The sequence below is a fragment of the Oryx dammah genome, unplaced genomic scaffold, assembly GCF_014754425.2.
Source record: "Oryx dammah isolate SB20612 unplaced genomic scaffold, SCBI_Odam_1.1 HiC_scaffold_20, whole genome shotgun sequence".
Taxonomy (NCBI): Eukaryota; Metazoa; Chordata; class Mammalia; order Artiodactyla; family Bovidae; genus Oryx; species Oryx dammah.
This window is the reverse complement of record NW_024070204.1, coordinates 33,425,258-33,447,409: the sequence shown is the minus strand read 5'-3', so window position 1 is coordinate 33,447,409 and position 22,152 is coordinate 33,425,258. Positions and strand designations below refer to the sequence as shown.

General features: G+C 37.7%; 1 protein-coding gene across 2 annotated transcripts in view; it reads left to right on the top strand.

Moving 5' to 3' along the window:
* The window catches only part of NADK2 (NAD kinase 2, mitochondrial), a 46,651-nt gene that overhangs the window by 7,473 nt on the left and 17,026 nt on the right, over positions 1-22,152 (top strand). For both annotated transcript variants that reach the window (XM_040262334.1, XM_040262333.1), the window contains exons 2-7: positions 6,052-6,140; positions 7,026-7,114; positions 8,009-8,090; positions 13,425-13,508; positions 14,958-15,094; positions 21,609-21,687. In XM_040262334.1, coding sequence (XP_040118268.1) covers positions 6,052-6,140; positions 7,026-7,114; positions 8,009-8,090; positions 13,425-13,508; positions 14,958-15,094; positions 21,609-21,687 — 560 coding nt within the window. The remainder of the gene's footprint in view (positions 1-6,051; positions 6,141-7,025; positions 7,115-8,008; positions 8,091-13,424; positions 13,509-14,957; positions 15,095-21,608; positions 21,688-22,152) is intronic.

Below are 22,152 nucleotides of genomic sequence, written 5' to 3'. Positions count from 1 at the left end.
CTGTATCCTGCATCGAACCTAGACTGGTGATTCGTTTCTTACATGATAGTATACATGTTTCAATGCCATTCTCCCAAATCATCCCACCCTCTCCCTCTCCCTCAGAGTCCAAAAGTCCGCTCATTACCATCTTTCTAAATTCCGTATATATGTGTTAGTATACTGTATTGGTGTTTTTCTTTCTGGCTTACTTCACTCTGTATAATCAGCTCCAGTTTCATCCATCTCATTAGAACTGATTCAAATGTATTCTTTTTAATGGCTGAGTAATACTCCATTGTGTATATGTACCACAGCTTTCTTATCCATTCATCTGCTGATGGACATCTAGGTTGTTTCCATGTCCTGGCTATTATAAACAGTGCTGTGATGAACATTGGGGTACGTGTGTCTCTTTCAGTTCTGGTTTCCTCGGTGTGTATGCCCAACAGTGGGATTGCTGAGTCATAAGGCAGTTCTATTTGCAATTTCTTAAGGAATCTCCACACTGTTCTCCACAGTGGCTGTACTAGTTTGCATTCCCACAAGTGTAAGAGGGATCCCTTTTCTCTAAACAGATAGGTCAGCTTTAAGTGAAAGTCACTCAGTCCTTGTCTGACTCTTTGTGACCATGTCCATGGAATTCTCCAGGCTAGAATACGGAAGTGGGTGGCTGTTCCCTTCTCCAGGGGATCTTCCCAACCCAGGGATGGAACCCAGGTCTCCCACATTGCAGGCAGATTCTTCACCAGCTGAGCCACAAGGAAAGCTCAAGAGGGACTTATAAAGTTGTTAGATGCCATGGTTTTAGCTTGTAGTGGTTTTAAGTCTTTTAACAGCAGAACACAACCCTTGCTCAGCCCTGCTCTCTTCCCCACAGGAGTGGAGGGATGGCTCAGTTTTTCTGAGATGTTACTATTCTGGGACTAGTATGAAAGCAGGCTTCTGGTGGGAGTGGTTAGATGATGAGGGGAATGGGAAGGATTTTTAAGGAAGAAACTCCTTTAGAAACTCAAGAGGCAAGCTATTACAAGAGACCAGATAAGAGTTGATGTTGTCCAGAACTCAAGCAGTGGCAGCATGAATGTAAAGGACAGATTGGAGAAATAGTTCACAGGTATAATTACTGGACTTTACCACTGGCTGGCTGTGGAGACTCATTGTGGAGGGAGAATTAAAGCTGACAGCCGGGATTTACTCTGTTGACTAGGTAAATGGAAGTATTATTAACTACTATATGGGATTCAGAAACGCAAATTAGGAGGAATATATAATCAGATTTAGATGGTTTTGGGGAGAAGTACTTGACCTACTGGGTGGATGTAAAAGTAGACATTTAAAAATTGGAGCCTGTAACTCAAGAAACAGGCTTGAGCTAGCAGTTAACTTCTTAGGTGCTGGTGTATACGGGTAGATCAAGTCCCTGGAGTGGGGAGATAATGAAAGTGAAATGGAAACAATAAGCATGCCAAAGATGGAACCTGGTGCCATCCCATTGTATAAGGGAGTAGGTAACAGAATTAAGGAGAATGCAGAAGCATTGTTCTATAACAATGAGGAAAATAAAGGTGAGAGCCTGAGATAAAGAGTAAATGGAATAGAAATAATTGAAGATAAATACTAAATATAGCTGAAGAAATGGTTAGAGTTTCCTGTGGCTGGCTTGATCTGGCTCAGATAAATAGTTTACTTTCTCTAGCTGTTAGTTAGGTGCCACTAATCCTTTTAAGGCAGTTTTGAGTGGTGCTTGGTGTACCATTTAGTTAAGTGTATTCTTCTAAGAGTGCTTAAATTATGCCTAGTGAGTTTACATACCAGCTGTCATTGTCTCACAAGTTTGTGCATTTCTTACATGTTAAATTTGAAAAGACACATTTCCTTCCCTTACTGGAGTACAAAATAGTAAACACTCATCTGACTAGTAAAACAAGTTAAAATTTTAAGTCAGTTTTGGTCAAGTAAAGATGTCTGTGATACTTTAATAGAAGTGTTTAGGCCATTTAGAAAATAGCATGACTATCACCTCTGGCCTTAGGCTGTGGTTAATTTCTGTCCTTTCAGAATCCTTACCCCTGCCTCCCTTTAATGTTGTGTTGTGTTTTGTCTTAACCTCAAAGCACGCGGGGAGAAGTGTTGTTGGCTTTGGCAGATTTTATAGGGGCAGTTCTGTTATGAAGTGTTTCTGCTGTAGAACTTTTAGGTTCACACCGGTTTTTCCATTTTAGTGGATAATCTTTAAAAAAACTTTTTGTTAATGCTGTTGAGAATTAACAAGCTTTTGGAGAAAAAAGAAAAAAATATTAAGAACTTTGTCATTAATACTGATACCTTAAGTGTAGCATTGCAGAGTTGAGAATGTATCCTAAATTTTAGTAATTTCTTTACTTTCTTAATTTTAAGATGTTTTACAGAGAATTCCTGGGTTCCTGTTTTTGTCTAATTGAAGTATGTTTTTAAATCTTTGAAGTGTTGTTATTTTCCAAGTGGGTAGCTAGAAATTCTTACTATCCTTTGAGTATTAAATAAAATTGTTTTTTAATATAAGAGCAAGTTGAATAGTGATATAAGATTTTGTAATTGATGCTTTTTATTAGTGATTTTTAAAAATGTCTTATCTCTTAGTTGTCTAGTTAGCTAGTCTATGTTAATACAACTTAGTAGGCCAACCAGCTACATTGTTTATGAAAATAATTAATGAAAGAACTTGTATTCCCTAAATAAATGTATTAAGCATGAGTTATTAAAGAATTACAGTAATTCACAAGAAGAAATTCTACTCTTGAGATGTAATTTTTACACAGCACCATGTAAGTTTAAGGTGTACGGCATAATGATTTGACATTTATACGTCATGAAATGATTATCACAATAAGTTTAGTAAAATCTGTCATCTCATATAGATATAAAATTAAAGAAATAGAACACTTTTTTTCTTGTGATGAGACCTCTCAGGATTTACTCTCTTAACAGCTTTTATATATAACATACTGCAGTGGTAATTATAATTATCATGTTGTACATCTCTAATATTTATCTTAAAACTGGGAGTTTGTACCTTTTGACTACTTTCATCCAAGTCTCCGTTCCTTCTAGTAACCACAAATCTTATCTCTTTTTCTATGCGTGAGTTTGTTTTTGAAGTATAATTGACCTACAGCACTATGTTAGTTCTTGTTATAGAACATAGTGATTGGTGTTTCTAATATTTCAGAATGATCACCACATAATCATTTCATACTGTAACTCATTTATTTTGCAGCTGTTGTCCCAGAGGTCTCTTAAACTGTCCTTATTTCTTTTTATTCTTTTTTTCCTTTTTTTGTTCATCTTCAGTGATTACTATATCTTTCATCTCACTGATCCATCCCTTTATATCATCTAATGTAATGTTGAGTTCTTCTAGTGTATTTTTCATTTCAGTTATTGTTCTTCGTCTCTGTTTGGTCATCTTTATATTTTTGAAGTGAAAGTTTTAGTCGCTCAATCATGTCCAACTCTCCGCGACCCCATGACCGTCAAGCTTCTCTGTTCATGGAATTCTCCAGGCAAGAATACTGGAGTGAGTAGCCTTTCCGTTCTCCAGGGGATCTTCCAGACCCAAGGATTGAACCTGGGTCTCCTGCATTGCAGGCAAATTCTTTAGTGTCTGAGCCACCAGGTAAGCCCCTTATATTTTCTAACTCTTTTTTTAAAAACCTTTTAACTTCTCACTCTTGTCATTTAATCTTCTCCAGAGTTCTTTGATCATTCCCTGGAACTCTTTATCAGGTTTAGATTTCCTGTCTCCATTTCAGCTAATTCTTCTGTGATTTTATCTTATTCACTTATTTGGAACGTATTCCTTCCTGCTCCATTATTCCTGATTTGCTGTTTTTGTTTCTGTATATTTGGTAGACTGGTTATGTTTTCCAGCCTTGGAGAAGCAGCCTTTTTTAGATGTCCTTTGCATGTCAGCAACACACTTTTTTTCTGGTCATCAGACTTACATGCTCTAGGGATGCTTCTTATGTGGGCTGCATGGGCCCTCCTGTGCCAGCTGACTACTGTGGAGTGTCTGGTTGGTTGCCAGGCCCCACCTGGTGTGCTGGCTGCTGTAGGGTGGGGTTGGGTCACAAGGCTGCGGGCTGTGTGGCCCTGGGGTCCCTTGACCTGGTGCTGGCCCACTTGTAGGTGGAGCTGAGTTCTGGAATAGGTGGTTGCACGTAGGGGTTCCACATCTAGTACTGGCCTGCTGATGGGCAGGGCTGGCTCTTGACATGATTGGCTGTGGGGTCAGGGATGTCACAAAGCTGGTGTCAGCCTAATGGTGGGTGGGGCCAGATCCTGGCAGCTGGTTGAGAGCACAAGCTGCTCCAGAGCTGCTGTTGGCCCACTGGTGGGTCAACAGGATCCCCAGGCTGGTGCCTGCCCTCTGGTGGGAGAACTGGGTCCTGGGGTTAGCACCATCCCACTCGTGGGTGGAGGCAGGCCTGGAGTCTCTGGTTGCAGGGCCCTGGAGGTCCTGGAGTTGGGGTCAGCCCATTGGTGGCCAGGGCCCAGGGGGCCTTGGACTGGTGCCTCCCGACTCCCCAGTGAGTGAAGCCAGCCCCCAGGCTGTTACAGGTCCACTGATAGGCAGAGTCGGGTACTGGGGATCCTGGGCCTACTGTGAGCATGCTGGTGTGTGGGCTGGGTCTCAGGTTCTCAGGTGGACAGGGCTAGGTCCGGGGTTACCTATGATCTCCCGGGGTCTTTAGGTGGCAGGCCTGGGGTTCACATCCCAGCAGTAATAAGCTGGAGAGGGAATTCCACAGTGGTGTTGGCCAGTGCCAGTGTCCTCATGGTGGAACAAGCGTCCCACGGTGGCCATCACCGTGTCCCATGTCGTCAGAGTGAGCTCTAGTTGCCTCCTGCCTCCTCAGGAACCTCTCCAAGATCAGCAGATGGGTCTGACCCAGGATTTTTCAAATGGCTGCTTCTGCGCTGGGTCCTGGAGTATGTGGAGTTTTGTGTGTGCTCTTTATTTCCCACAGCCCTGGTTCTCCTAAAAGTAAGTCCCGCTGGGCTTCACAGCCAGATGTTCGGGGACTTGTCTTCCCAGTGCAGGGCCCCTGGGCTGGGGAGTCAGTGTAGGGCTCTGGCCCCTTGCTCCTTGGGAAGCAGCTCTGCAGTTGTAAATTATTCCTTCCCCCATTTAGGGGTTGTCCACCCAGGGGTGTGGGCCTTGACTGCACTGCATCTCATACCTCTTACCTGTCTTGCTGTGGTTCCCTGGTATCTTTAGCTGTAGAAGATCTTTTCTGCTGGTCCTCTGTTTTTCTTTTTCTTTAATAGTTTTTCTATAAGTAGTTTTAATTTTGTTGTTCCCCCCAAATAACATGCTTTTTGATTCTAGCATTCACTCTAGTGAACATATTTCCTACTTGATGATTAAATGAATGTTTCTAAACTTCCCTCTCAACATTTTACTTTGTGGATGATTTTAGAAGACATATACTTTAAAAGAATATTAATGATAAGATAGTGACATTATAAAATATTCTAAACAACTAGCAAAAACAATTATTGAAGACTGTATGTCCTTACATCTAGAAGTTATCCACTCTCAAGCAGCCAGCAAGCCCTTTGTTTGGATTTCAGATAGAGTTCAGAAATTGGAATACAAGAGAGCTGCAAGTCCAAGTAGAACAGAGGTCATTAGATGACCTTTAGATGACTGCTTTCTAAAATAATAGTTCATCTTTGGTCTTCAGTAGCCAAATTCAGCATGTTAAAAAATCCATTTAGAAAAAAAAAGAGACACTCAAGCTGTAAAACATGGACTTTTGAAATCCTGTTGACTACATTCAGGATTCAGGATATACTGATTCAGGAAACTTAATGCTGTATTTGGTATTAAAACCACATTATGATTTTCTGGAACCAGACTTTCTAATCAAGTTTATACTTGTGGGTTTCACAGATAGCCATTAAAATGTGTGTTCAAAAAACCCTCCAAAACAACCCAGTCTGTCTTATATAGGGCTTTTTAAAGAAATACAATATGTAAAGCATATTATGTAATAAGGCAAAATTTGTTTTATTTTGATATAGCTCGCGCTGAAAGGCTCTAGCTACAGTGGACTGCTTGAGCGACATCATATTCACACCAAAAATGTAGAGCACATTCTTGATAGTTTACGGTAAGTCTGTGAGATCAGGTGTTAAGTGGGCTTCTGTATTGAGGACTTTAAACTTTTAAATTTTCACTAGCAGCTAATACTTAGATTTTTAGGAGAGATGGCCATTATAGAATCATTTTAAGAAAATTATATTGTGGCTAATGGACCTGGTATTAGAGTATTTTTAAGGAAATTTTTATTGTACGCTGAAAATTTCAGATTGTCAGTTATTATTTGGTCTGCCCAAGAAGTGCCTTTTCTACACAGTTAATTTTGTACACAGCAGGCTTCAACTGTAGGATAATATTTTATTTCTTAAACAGAATAGTAGATTATATAGGTGTTCATTATAATAGTTTTTGAATGTCTAAAAATTATGATTATAGAAACTTCCATTAATTAAAGGCTAAATGAGTCAGTGAATAAGTGTGTGTATGCAAGAGAATCAATGTGAGGACATGCAAATTAGGAAATGTTTTAGTCACTGTTTTTATCTGGCAGTCAGTATTTGTTGAATTTAAAATAATAGCTATTCGCTCTTATTTAAAAAAAAATTGTCTCTCAAGGTGTTAGTCTTTTGGACCATTTTGTATTAATGAATTTTAGCGTCAGGAAGAGTAGAGAAAATAAAAGGAAATTCTAATTAATATTGCTATTCGTCAAGGGCTTTAAAAGATGTTTTTAAAGCACATTGGAGACTTGGGATAGTTTGTTCATATGCTTCCTATAGCTGATTGGTTGTTGTGGTTAAATGAAAATGAAGCTGACCTTCCAAAGCTAAACATAAATTTGTTTGTAAAACAAAGTTGTTTATTTTACAGCTCTGTTGTAATAATCTGCCTCTCAAAAAATGTACTCCTTTATGTTAGTGGAAATTTTATATACCTTTTACTTTTTTTATCTTAGGAATGAGGGAATTGAGGTTCGTCTCGTAAAGAGGAGAGAATATGATGAGGAAACTGTTCGATGGGCAGATGCTGTCATAGCTGCAGGAGGTAATAGTTTTGCAGAGGTAAAGGTGTTAGAATATGGAAGTGCTCTTTAATAGTCATATTTCCAAATATCCTGTGAGCTAGCTGTAATGAAGCTTTCAGAGTCCTACCGTAAGACAAATTTTTAGATTTTTAGAATCAGATTTTAAAAGATGTGCTTTATACAACATTTTAATTTTTTAGTGGATGATGTTACTGTAATGTTCTGTGCATGTGTATTTCTGTGTGTATACTTAAGGTGTGCCTTTAACTTTAAATATGATTCAAAGGATTGTTTATAATTGTACTTTGGTTTAGTTATGCCAGGCTTTAAAAAATAGTTGAGTTTAAGAGTTTAATGAAATTAGATAAATTCCATCCCTCTTTGGTCCCATTATACTTATGCCTGTTTTTTTTCTGAGCTGTATTATTACATTAGTGACCATTTTTTATAAACCTTTATGGGTTTTTTTTTTTTTTGGTGGGGAGAAAAATGCAAAGTTGGACACTTTGGATGTATTCTCATTAAAATAATTTGTGAATTTGGACTGATGGTATGAGAGAGGGAAAGAGGAATGGTTAAAAGGAGTGATAGGGTTAGAACAGTGGCTCCCACCTGGGGGCTACTATTGGCATCTAATGGGTAGAGGCCAGGGATACTGCCCATCACCCTACAGGCTCAGGACAACCCCCAAAACAGAAAAATTACCTGGCCTAAAGTGTCACTCTTGTCACTGTTGAGAAATTCTGGGTTAGAGTTGGAGAGATACTACAAAGAATAGTGGGTAGAAAGGAAGTGGAGGAGACTGTGGCAGCCAGCAGGATGGGGTGGGGTGTGATTGCTAAAAGAACTAATGTTCACAGTGTTGTTGATCAGACTTGTTACAAAGCTAGTGTTTAATGCTTTATGTCCTTTAGGGGATGGCACGATGCTTTTGGCAGCAAGTAAAGTCTTGGACAGACTTAAACCAGTTATTGGTGTAAACACCGACCCAGAACGGTAAGGAAAAAGAATTTTTTTACCTGTTATACATACAGACATTTATCCTTTGCTTTGCATAGTATATATTTATGATAAATCTTAAAGTTTGGAAGCTCTTTATCCTCTTGCTACAGGGTGTCTGCCATGGTGCATGCTCTGTGAGTGGAAACATCACCCTTCCTAGCTATCATGAATGTTAGAACTATGTACCAGAACCATTTTGGTGATGAAATCTAGGCATGTAGAATTGATCTCTACCTTTAGCAGATTTCTCTTCCTTGTAGTTATTCTCAAAGTCTTAGCTCTCTTTTTTTAGCTTGCTGCTGCTGCTAAGTTGTGTCAGTCATGTCCGACTCTGTGTGACCCCATAGACGACAGCCCACCAGGCTCCCCCGTCCCTGGGATTCTCCAGGCAAGAACACTGGAGTGGGTTGCCATTTCCTGCTCCAATGCATGAAAGTGAAAAGTGAGAGTGAAGTCGCTCAGTCGTGCCCGACTGTTAGCAACCCCATGGACTGCAGCCTACCAGGCTCCTTCGTCCCCGGGATTTTCCAGGCAAGAGTACTGGAGTGGGGTGCCATTGCCTTCTCCTTTTTTTAGCTTAGGCATGAGAAATACATATGCATTGCACTGGCACTGGTGGTAGAAAATTATGATACGGGATGGACACGTTCTCACATCTGATTTCCCAGGTAGTTTGAGAGTAGTGTCTGTAGCTGAATATACCCGAGCCCTTGACTGAGGTGGGTACTGGTGACCTTCGGTGTTGCTGGTGATGGATGAGTTAATGATGTTGCAGCTTCTACCCTTACTTAGGCTCTTATCTACATTCCTAAGTATGCCTCCTCTGATTTCCTGTGTGACTTCATAGACTTAATAAATAAATTAAACCCTGTTAGCACTGTTTCTCCCTTTCCTCAGCTTCTCTGACATATAACCTTATTCTGTTCTAGCCACTCACAACCATGATCATATCTGGACTTTGCAGTCATCTAGAATTTCCCCATCTCTCAAATCACTCTGACCATAGCCTCCTTCCTTAATAGCAGACCTATTTCCTCAATTCTAATAAATCTGCCCTTTGATTTTCAGTGTGTTGATCTCCTCTGTTTTTTTCTTAATTCTCTCTTCATTCACTTTCCTGACAAATTTCTTAAAATATTTTCTACCATTATCTTTCTGCTCAGTCATAGATAAGTCTTTTCTATTCCTTTTCTATACTATCTCCAGAATAACTGATTAACATCTGTCATTTTAACTAAGATTCTGGTGACTCCAGAATCTTTATACCAACAGTGATCTTGTTTCTACTCTTGTCTTATTTAAGTCTCTTCTGTCCACTGCAGCCACAGTGACTGTTTTAAAAAGTCTGGTAATATTAGGTAGACTTCTCTGCTCAAAGTCTTAATGTGGCTCTCCATCTAACTCAGAATAAAATTAATTTTACAAAGACTAGGATGACCAGTTCCTTTTCATCCTGGTTTGCTTGGGATTTTCTCAGTTTTAGCACCGAAAGTCCTTCGTCCTGGGAAAATTGTCTGTCTCGGGCAAATGGGGATGGTTGATCACCTTCACTGTGACATTCAAGACTCTACATTATCTGGCCTCTGACTATTCTGTATCCTTATGTCCTGTTATTTTCTCTTTCTTCATGCTGTTGTAGCCATACTGGCTTCCACTTGAATGTATCTGGTGGCAGTTAAAAGTAATGTATTTACAAATGGACTTGTCTCCTTTTCCCGCTGCCATACTTGATGAATGGAATTGTAATGGGTGCTAAAGCTGTGGCAACTCATCCTCACCCCCTCCCTTCAGGGTCGGGTATTTAGTGTGAAGTTTTAGGGATCCTACCTTTGAGTCCATCTCTTGCCCTCCTCACTGTTACTAATCATAGCTCAGGCCTTTGTAGTGTGTGAGTTAAATTACTGCAATAATCTCCATTCTTGCTCTTTCCAACTCATCCTTTATACTTTGCCTTAGTATTTTTTCTAAAGTGCAAATTTGATTGTATCCACTCTTCAGTTAGAGTCTTTCAGGGTTTCCTTTTATCTTCAGGGTGCCTTGCAAATTCCTTAGCATAATGTGTATGATGATTCACCACCTGTTGCTTATCAGCTTTTCTAGTTTCATCTATCTTTATTTACCCACAGGCACATTCTTCAGCTTAAAAAAAGGACTGATGCCTCTCTAGGAACATTCTAGGATCCTTCCTGAAGTCTATTCTTTGGGGTTTTTTAATTGTATTTTTGCCCAGTTTTATTGAGATATAATGGACATATAGCACCGTATAAGTGTAGGATGTACAGCATAATGACTTGATGTAACCTGTGTTGTGTGAAATCATTACCACAGTAAGTTGGTAACATCTGTTATCTGATATAGCTAAAAAAAAAAAAAAGACGGGAAAGTTTGTTTCCTAATGATGAGAACTCTTAAGATCTGCTCTCTTTAATAACTTTCAAATATACCATACACCGGTGTTAACTTTTGCCAGCATGTGGCACATTGCTTCTCGAGTACTTTCTTATCTCAAAAATGGAAGTTTATACCTTCATTCAGTAATCCCCCCCGCCCCCCCACCCTGCCGCCCCAACCTGAAGCTGTGCTTAAGCACAGTGTAATGGATGAGCATCCTAACATCTTGATTGGAGGCTCTCTTGTCGGAGCTTTTGCTTTGGTGGTGAGCTTTGTTGATAGCAAGATAGCAGGGCTGGGAAGAGTAAGTGAAAGAGTTCTCCAGAGGTCCTTTTCATGCCTCTATTTGTGCTTTCGCCTGGAGTGCCCTTAGACCACTGACTCAATTGTGTAGTTCTTTTTAATTCAAGACTGGTTCCTGTCTTGGGCTCTGACTATGATTCCCTCTACAGAGAGCCCTTCTCTCTCATTATTTTCTGCTTGATTGTTTGTCTCTTCCATCAGACTACAAATTCTTTGAGGATAGGACTAAATTTCTCTAGCATACTATTATTATACATAGTCAGTAGGCAATAAACACTTGAAAAATGAATGATTAGTCAAATTATTTTAGGGAGCGGGGCTAGGACCCTGACCTAGCTGAGCAAATATCTCCTGAGCACAAGTAACTGAGATTATTGCTTCAGTAATTATTTTTTAATTGCCTTTAGTGACTGTACACATGTATTTTAGAAAAACTTTGTAATGATAGATTGTTTAGTGATCATATTTTATACAGTTTGTTGAAATACATTCTCCTTTAAAAACTGGCTTAATATTCATTAGCTTGTGAAGATTTTGAAACTGATAAGCAGAAGGTGTTGTTTCTCTAATTTCTAGCTGGAATAATGTAATCTAGAAGTCTTTTGGTTTCTCTTTTTGCCCCCAGGCAGAAATGTATAAGGCCTCTAGCTTGTTCCATAATTCAGATTGCCTGACTTATTATATTTCTTATAAGTGTGAGGTGTCTCACAATCCTTAAATAAGCCCAGAAGTTAATGTTCAGTTAAGTTTCTTCTTCTCTGCAGTAGTTATCAAATGCAGCATAACAAATCATCTGCAAACTGGAGGCTTAAAACAATAGTAATAATAATTTATTATCTCCCATGGTTTCTATGTGTCAGGAATCCAGGAAGGGTTTGGCTAGATGGTGTTACCTTGGGATCTCTAATGAGGTTATAGGCAGATGTCAGCTGGGATTGCAGGCATCCAAAGCTTTGACTTGGGCTGGAGGATCTGCTTCTCTAAGATGGCTCATTGGTAGACTCAGCCAAATTAAATAGACAATTTCAGTTTTCTCTTTGGTATTCTATACTCTCTCTGCTGATGCCTGTATATAATTATGACATTTAAGTGCTTAATAATCAAAATGGGCTAGAGAGCACGTGATAGCTGACCTTTAATGTAGCCTCTTGTTATTTACACCTTTATGTGGTTCTCTTCCCACGTTAAGCAGGGCTGGCCCGTGGGATCAACAGAATATTGATACAACAGTGTGTGCATTCCAAGGCCAGGTCATAAATGGTACTGTAGCTTCTGTGTTGGTCTCTTGGATTGCTCATTCTTGAGCAAGTCAGCCACCATGATGTGAGGATACCAAGGCCGCCCTGTGGGGAGACTCACGTGGAGAGAGACTTGAGGACCTTGCCAAGCAGTTAGCACTAGTGAGTGAGCCACACTGAAATTGAATCCTCCAGGCCGGGCCTAGATTTTTCTCTCTTGAGTGTTTTAGACCTGCAGATGACCTCAGTAGGTATTCTATCAAATAAATGACCGTTGATAACTTTTATATAAGGGGCTTCCCTTGTGACTTAGCTAGTAAAGAATCCACCTGCAATGTTGGAGACCTGGGTTCAATCCCTGGGTTGGGAAGATCCCCTGGAGAAGGGAAAGGCTACCCATTCCAGTGTTCTGGCCTGGAGAAGTCCTTGGGGTTGCAAAGAGTCACACGAGACTGAGCGACTTACACTTTCACTTTTAACTTTCATAATCTTAGCACTGTATAAGAGTATTGCAGTAAATATAAAAATTAAAAAAATCTAGTCCCTGCCTAAGTTTCTTAGATAAATTTATCTCAGATAAATTGACTAGTTACAGCTTTGTAAAAGCCTTTTACGTGGCTCTTCACATTTATGTTAATTTACAGTTATTATTAAGGGTTTGTTTTGCCAGGCAAACTGTCAGCCTTTCCTTCAAGATTGAAGCATCACATAAATGAAGCTGATTGAACTTTCTGGACACCTTTCCTTATGTTAGGTGCCATAGCCTCTCATCTTCATGTATCAGCCTATAGGCAGTTAACAGTTTGTAATTTGCAGTTTTTTTTTTTTTTAAATTCTGTCTTTCATGAAAGCTGTTAACTCCTTGAAGTTAGGTTAGATTAAGCTATGAGTTCTCTTTTAGTAAGAGATTATCTTAAAAGATATTTCTAAGGGGTTTATGGTTCAAAAAACTTTCACATAAATAGTTTGATTCCTCAGAATAACCTTTTGAGATTGGTGGTCTTATGGCCTTTTTAGAGATAAAGAAGCTGATGCTAAAGTGACTTGCCCAAACCTAGTAGTTAAGTAATATAGATGTTAAGATGCAAACATCACTACACCATTAGATAATTTTGCAGGGATATCAGTCAGTGGCAAATTTGCTGTTAGTTTTACTGTAATGTGGAAACTTAAGTTGTATTATGGTATTAAACCTGGATGTAAACTACTATTTATATTTGGTCTTTTTTTTTTTTTTTTTTTTTGGTTCTTGTTGAAAATATAAATAATATGTGGCAAAAATGAATTATAGAGTAGAAATTCAAAAATATTCATGTCTGATTTTTGTAGTTTAATGATAATTGAGTACTTTTATTTCTTCTTCCCTTTATACCACCCAAATCCCTTTAAAATAAAGGTCTGAGGGTCATTTATGTCTTCCTGTTCGATATACGCATTCCTTCCCAGAAGCCTTACAGAAGTTCTATCGTGGTGAGTTCAGGTAGGAACTTCTTACTATTGCTCTATAATTATCTTGTTAAGATAATATAATTATTATATAATTATTTTATTAATGTATATCATTAAAAATGCTGTTAAACAGAACAAATTAGATAATATTTGGATTAGTCCATAGTTGTAGCCATAAAAAACAATTCAAATAATACATAAAAAATAATACATTAGCTGAGTCACAAACACATCTAACTTGGCTACTCCTAACCCTATTGGAACTATGTGGAGAAACCTTGCCAAATGCTACTTGGCCTGTAATGTAACTGTTAAGTAGAGGTTTTTCTCCTTCAGTGAGATAGAGGCCGTGTCTCTACTTTAACCTTACATGCTTTTACCAGTTTGGTAAAAAGATGATTAAGACTATTGGTGAAAATTAAATGTTCAAGTTCTCTGAGATTTTGTATTTTTCACCCTCATCTTTTCCCATCCAGAGTGTCTGAAGGTTGGATTTTTTCTAACTTTGCTGAGATTCCTGGTATCTCTGTCTTACATGTTAAGTATTTCCTAACCAGTAGAGATGTTTTTTTTAAATATTCCTTTCACTTAATTTGTTCAGTAGTCAGACTGCCCTGAAGAGAGAAGGGTAGAGGGAAGAGTTACGATGAGGTAGACCCATTAATTAGAGCTAAGTTGGACTACTTTTTCTCGCTGACTTAGCCTAGATTTTATAGTTTGAGAAAACCTTTTCTCTAGGTGTTTGTGAAATTGTATTAAATCTTCTTGACTTCTGAAGTCTTTTTTTTTTTTTTTAGTAGCGAGTCTCTTAGTAGCGAGTTTTCAGTTTCTGCTCATCTCAGAAGTTTAGCACCCTTACAGATGACTAATATACTCCAAGTAGGAGTATATTTTTGTGTACTTATCTAGTAGAATCTGTCCCATTGGCTTTTTGATATGTCAGTTTTTGATTTTAAAATCAATTAAACTTGATTCCTTTTTTTTCCCCCACTAAAAAGACATTGAAGTTTTAGATGTAATCTTAAGTGTTACAGTATTTGTTATTCAACTCTTATGTAAAAAAAAAAAAACAAACCAGAAAAACATTATTACTGAATTTTAGGGAAGGAATTTTTATATAAGCCGACCACTTTAACATAATGGTGTTTTAATTTCAGAATGTTTTCTTTAATATATATATTATACTTTTTGATAAGTAAAACACAACTGCATTAGGCTCCGTGTATGGGATTTAATGGGTACTTGATAAATAATTTGACTTTAATTCATGTTATTTGAGGGGTCTTATAGATACAGTAGATATTGCCATCTAAATCTGTTTTTGCGCAGGAATTTGTGGTGGGTTTTAGATATTTCTGCGGTAATTAGTTCATGGGATAACTAGTTTTTTAATATTATTTTTTTTAATTTGGAGAAACTATAATGTCTAATCCTTTGTTTAACTTATTCTATTTCAATATAACTTTTTCTTCACCCTAAGGTGGTTGTGGAGGCAGCGAATTAGGTTATATCTTGAAGGGACTGGCATCAACCCTGTTCCTGTGGACCTCCATGAACAGCAGCTGAGTTTGAATCAGCATAGTAGAGCCTTCAACATTGAAAGAGTTCATGATGAAAGTAGGTGGATTGGGAATTAAGTGTGTTTGGGGCAATATGTAATTTACAGTTCCTTTGATCTCTAATTTCTGGAAGTAATCATTTATAATTATATGGGGATTTCAGTGCCACTGACTACATTTAAGGAAGTACAATGAACTACTTGAGTTGTAAAATTTTTATGATTAGATTCTGAAATAAGAAATATAGCATAGGTCGATAACAATTTTTTTCTAGGGTGGGTTTGAAAACTCATTGATAAGGGAAGGACTATAAAATGTCTGAGAAGGGTACTTGATATTTAAGGAAAGAGTCTTGGTCTTAATCTTTGAAATGTCAAAAAGGAAAAAGAAAGTCGTTGAAAGAAAATGAACTAATCTGTGGAAGACTTCATAATAATTATACATTTATATATTTGCATTTACATATATTTACCATGGATCTAGTTATTGATTAAAAAATCTTTTTGTTAGGAAATTTTGGTATATCAGCTTAAGATTTGTATTTCAGATATTTGTGTAAGATGCTAAGGGAATAATAGCATAAAATGATATGCAGCTTTTTTGTTGTGTTAAGATGAATTCTCAGTTTTGAGCTAATTTGAGGATTATATTCAGCAGTATTTTCCCACTTTGTCCCATAACTGTAAGATTTTCATGATGCAAGAAGATCCCAAGAGATATCCTAAATATCTGTGGACTGTATAAAAGGATATTATTTCCTTTTGCATTTCATTTCTTGGCTAAACTTTATCAGAAAAAGCTATCTTTACATAACTGTTTTCCAGCTTTGTTTCTGTCTGGTTGTGGTATTTGCTGTTTACATATATTTATTTTTTTCAGAGTTTTTCATGGTGATTTATAGCTTTATAGGTTCAGTTCAGTTCAGTCGCTCAGTCGTGTCCAACTCTTTGCGACCCCATGAACCGCAGCGCACCAGGCCTCCCTGTCCATCACCAACTCCCAGAGTTCACTCAAACTCACATCCATTGAGTCGGTGATGCCATCCAGCCATCTCATCCTCTGTCATCTCCTTCTCCTCCTGCCCCTAATTCCTCCCAGCATCAGTCTTTTCCAATGAGTCAACTCTTCGCATGAGGTGGCCAAAGTAGTGGAGTTTCAGCTTTAGCATCATTCCTTCCAAAGAACACCCAGGACTGATCTCCTTTAGAATGGACTGGTTGGATCTCCTTGCAGTCCAAGGGACTCTCAAGAGTCTTCTCCAGCAAAACAGTTCAAAAGCATCAATTCTTCAGTGCTCAGCTTTTTTCACAGTCCAACTCTCATATCCATACATGACCTCTGGAAAAACCATAGCCTTGACTAGACGGACCTTTGTTGGCAAAGTAATGTCTCTGCTTTTGAATATGCTATCTAGGTTGGTCATAACTTTCCTTCCAAGGAGTAAGCGTCTTTTAATTTCATGGCTACAGTCACCATCTGCAGTGATTTTGGAACCCAAAAGAATAAAGTCTGACACTGTTTCCCCATCTATTTCCCATGTAGTGATGGGACCAGATGCCATGATCTTCGTTTTCTGAATGTTGAGCTTTAAGCCAACTTTTTCACTCTCCTCTTTCACTTTCATCAAGAGGCTTTTTAGTTCCTCTTCACTTTCTGCCATTAGGGTGGTGTCATCTGCATATCTGAGGTTATTGATATTTCTCCCGGCAATCTTGATTCCAGCTTGTGCTTCTTCCAGCCCAGCACTTCTCATGATGTACTCTGCATATAGATTAAATAAGCAGGGTGATAATATACAGCCTTGACGTACTCCTTTTCCTATTTGGAACCAGTCTGTTGTTCCATGTCCAGTTTGAACTGTTGCTTCCTGACCTGCATACAGGTTTCTTAAGAGGCAGGTCACGTGGTCTGGTAGTCTCATCTCTTTTAGAATTTTCCACAGTTTATTGTGATCCACACAGTCAAAGGCTTTGGCATAGTCAATAAAGCAGAAATAGATGTTTTTCTGGAGCTCTCTTGCTTTTTCGATGATCCAGCAGATGTTGGCAATTTGATCTCTGGTTCCTCTGCCTTTTCTAAAACCAGCTTGAATATCTGGAATGTTCCTACACTGTGAGTTAATGCCATGTTTTAAAGATGGTTTTTCTTCCCCTGAAAAAAAGTCATTTGATTTTAGAAAATTTTTAAATAACTAGTTTTTAAAAATCTGGAAATCTTTCAAGTCATTCATAAGCAGATTTCCTATTATTGTTTTTGAAAGACTGCAGTAACTATTAATATTTTAATTTTTTAAAAAGATTTTAAAATCTTAGCTAGAAATTTCACTTTATACTTCACCAAAACAAGTTATTGCTGTCATCAAAATGATGTTCAGGATTTGGTTGTTTTCACCAACAGTGTATAGGATATAGATTCATTGCTCAGATTCACTGGTTTTAGCTTATAAACTAAATATATATAGAAACAAATTACATATAAACTTAGTAATATTCCGGATATTTACATCTGGTTTGTGGAGGTTCTAGTAAAAGCACAGGAAATACTCAAAAAGAATTTAAAAAAATTTTCTCAAAACTTAGGCACCAGGCTCTGAATGAAGGAACACACAAAATACTTAATATAATCAGTGCTAAAAGGTCCCACACTGAGGCATGTTAGTATACTAGGGCTAAAGCAAACCTCTTGCAAGCTTCCAGAAAGGAAGTGGTGATACTGGTGGTGATTGTGGTTGGAGCAGGTTATTTTATACATGAAGAACCTGGAATCAGAGTAGTTTCAGATTTCTCAATAACAACACTGGAACTTGTTATACTAATTATTAATATTATTGTTATTAGCAATTATATAATATTTACAATGTTGGCACTATTTTAGAGAACGTTTTGTTAGAGAGTTTTTTCCCTTGATAAAGAACTTTATTTTCTGAGAAAAAATTAGAAAGATTTCAAGATATATCTCATGTTCCCTATTTAAATTCTCTTCAGGTTGGCAGGGAACACTTCCTAAGAAACTGCCATTTGGGATTTTTGAATATAAGAGTAGGTTTGAGATTATAAATATACCACCATGTTTGATCCCTGATTTAGCTTTTTAATTTGGAACACAGGATTAAAGAGAAAAAAAATGCTAGTTTTTTTGCAAGAAGGATGATTTAACTTCAATCCAATAAAATTTTCTGTTTAGTGTTATCTGTCCTTAACTCGATTATGTATGTGGTGTGCTCAGTTGCTCAGTCATGTCTGACTCTGCTGCCAAATGGACTGCAGCCCACCATGCTTCTTTGTCCATGGAATTTTCCAGGCAAGAATACTGGAGTGGGTTGCCATTTCCTTCTCCAGTGCATCTTCCTGATCCAGGCATTGAACCAGGCTCCCCTGCATTGCAGGCATATTCTCTACCACCTGAGCCACTTGGGTTGCATTCAAATTAATGAAGAGGAGTTCATTTTTATTACCATTATACCCTCAAGGGAAGGTATGTGCATGCTAAGTCGCTTCAGTTGTGTCCGACTATTTGCGACCCCATGGACTGTAGCCCTACAGGCTCCTCTGTCTATGGAATTCTCTAGGCAAGAATACTGGAGTGGGTTGCCATAGCCACCTCCAGAGGATCTTCCTGACCCAGGGACCGAACCCCGGTCTCCCGCATTCCAGGCAGACTCTTTACTGTATGTGCCACCAGGAAAGCCCAAGAATGACATAATGATGTGCGTGCATGCTAAGTCAAGGGAAGGTAGAGTTTGTTTGTTAAAGAAAACTTTTAATCACATCAACTCGTAACTTTTTATTTGCAAGCCTACTTGTATTAATTTGGATAAGTGAATTGATTTGATAAACAATCCTAGAATCTCAGTGGCTTAACATACTGAAGTTTTATTTATAGTTCAGCTCACTGTCCAAGGAGTGTTCAGGCAACCTCCAAACAGTGGCCTTTGATCTTCTGTTTGGTCCTTGTAACTTATGGGAAGAAGTCAGTGAGAGCATGGGGGATTCTTATGGAAGTTTTAGGAGCCAGGCCTTTTCACTACTTTTGCTCATAATCCTTTGGCCATTACTAGTTCCATGAGTATACCCAAGGTGGGTGGATCCAGAAACATAGTCTAATGGTTTGGCTGTGAGAGAAGTGCACAGGATTTTGGTCTCTGTCACATAACAATTCTATACTTAAAAATATAAATTAATGATTAATTTTGTAATGGAGTCTCTTTAGATAGAAAATTGTCAATTGCTCTTGAGTCCATCTTTTTGTGTTTTGTTGAAGCAAGGTGTAAATGAACAGTTTAATGATTAAATAATGTTTGATAGTCAATTAGCATGAAAGAACTATAAGGAGAATTAAGATGATTAATGAGACTTGAAACAATTTTATATATTTTCTTCCTCTTTTGATAAAAGATTTCAGGTGAAATTCAGCAAGCACATATAGTAAAAGTGCTATATACAGAAAGGAAAATTAGGATGAGGAGAAACAAGAATACAGATAAAAAGTTAAGACCATACAAAAGAAAAACATATGGTTACAGTTTGGTGAGATTTCAGATTTGTCAGTTACTAATATACAGTGACGGCTTCCTTGGTGGCTTAGACTGTCTACCAGTGCAGGAGACAGAGGTTCCATCCCTGGATTGGGAGGATCCCCTGAAGAAGGAAATGACAACCCATTCCAGTATTCTTTTCTCAGGCATGACTTGGCAACTGAGTACAAAGCAATATTTAGTGAGTACTTACTGTTAGTGAACATTTGTAGAAAATCTGTGAGGAGATACAAAACATTCCATTAATGATTACACTATGTAAAGAAAAATAAACTATAAATTTTAACTTTTTACGTTGGTAAAACTTGTTAGTTGTAAAAATGTGACTATATTTAGTACCAAATTAAGACAATATCAAAAGTTAAGTGTGCAGTCTTAAGTTCAATCAAATTTGATCAAACACATCATTCTTATATACCTTTTTGTATCAGGTTCCTTCTGTATTACGAGATCTAGCTGATAATGTTAGCCCATTATATAATTTAGTCAAATAAATTTTTAAAGATTCCATGGTGTTGTAATAGCAACTTGTGGTAATTGAAAGAATAGTTGGGTCACTTTAGACAGTTAAAATCCAAAAGAAATTATACATGTAATTAACATTCAATAAGCATATAAACAAATAGGCTACACATCAGAGGAGAATATTAAATTGGCGGTTGTGTTGGTGACAGTGGTGGAAAGTTTTATAGAGTATTAAGTGTCTAATGTGTCTAATACACATTAACCTGAAACAGAATCTTAAAACATAGCAAATTACCCCAAAGTTTACCATCTTAATAGAAAACACTTGTGATTTCACAGAGATTATGAAAGTCAAGAATCCAAGAGAGGCTTAGCTTGTTAGTTCCGGTTTAGGGTCTCTGAGGAGGTGGCAGTCAAGCTGTTGGCCGGGACACATGACTGGGCTGGAAGATGTGCACCTCAGCTCGTCACGTGGCTACTAGCAGGCGGTTTCAGGTCCTCGCTATGTTGGCCTCTCCATTGGACTGCTTATGAGGGAGAGAGAGTGACCAAGGTAGAAGCCAGGGTGTCTTTCTAAACCAAATCTCAGAAGTGCCATACCACCATTTCTGCCTTATGTTGGTCACATAGACTAATTCTGGTGTGATGTGAAAGGAAGAGTTATACAAGAATGTGAATACCAGGAGGCAGGAATCATGGGGGACCATCTTAGAGGCTAGCTGCTGCCTCAGTTGAAGTTAACTTTTAGCTTTGACTAAGAAAAAACAGTGGAGGAGACAGAAAAGGTATCTCGTTCCATAGTGCGTGCCCAGCAGGAGACACCTGGGTGCCGCGAACCTGCTGTTGGTGACGCTGGGAAGAAAGGGCTGGCGTCTCAGGCTGGGGACTGGTTAAAGGCAAAACCGTAAAAGCGACCATCTGAAGGTGAAAATCACACTTTGATCCAGAAAGCAGTGGGTCTTTGGAGGATTTTGCGTGATAAAGTGCTGTTTAAGTAGTCATCACGGAAGGTTACATAAGTCGTACACAGAACTGTAAAGGGTAAAATAAAGATGACATTTCTTTAGGAGTCATATAAGGAGATGTGGCACTGTTCCTCCAGAACTGCCATTGCTGAAAAACATTCTCTGTTTTCTATTTGAAAAATCATCTGACTTTTAACATAACTGATTTGGCTTCATACATGAGCCATCCATGTAGTTTGCTGCTTGAATCCAGAATGGCTCTGCCTTGGAAGTACTTGATCATCTCTATTTCTGAAGCAGGTTGTAGTTGGAGCAAAACTTGGCCAAGTGTGACAACTTGAATCTTATGCTGTGAATAAATATCAATATATTTCATCACTCTTGAAAAATTGTTTCAAAGAAGAACTAAGGTTTATTTACTCATTGCAGCTATAATGTTTAGATGATTTTGTGGTTCTATATTATGAATACTTTGAGATTTAATTCATATGTTAATATTAAGCTATAGATGCTATTAAGACAAATATTTTAATATTTTATAAAATTTATATGGTAATATTTCTGAAGTTTTAAGGTGCTCTCTTGGATTTTTCTTTCTTTCTCTGCAGAGTTTGAGGCTTCTGGACCCCAGCTTTTGCCAGTGAGAGCACTAAATGAAGTCTTCATTGGGGAGAGTTTATCATCCAGGTACTTTTAAACTTGTCATCTTGAGTTTAATATTTTAGTAATTTTAAACTATTTATTAAATTTCTACCACCTAAGATTTATGAATAATTAATACTATATAAGTAAGAAAAATGAATTATTTAATGAAATATTTCCACACCTTTGTACACATTAATACATGTTAAGAAGAAAGAAAGTTTCATTACCAAAAATGTTTTTGAAGCCCTACATTAAACAAAGTTACTCATATTTCTTTACTGCAGTATTTCCCTGAGTCTTTCATCTGTTATATAGGTACTTTATAAATGTTTAAGAGAATGCTATATGGGCATATATTTGCAGTTGATATAAAACTTTGATCTTATAGACTGTTCATATTAAAATTTCCCTACTGATTGTCTTAATGTTTCATAAAGCTGATTTATTTATTTGTTTGTTTTGATCCAGGATCCAGTTAAGGAGAACACAAAACTATTACTTACTTTT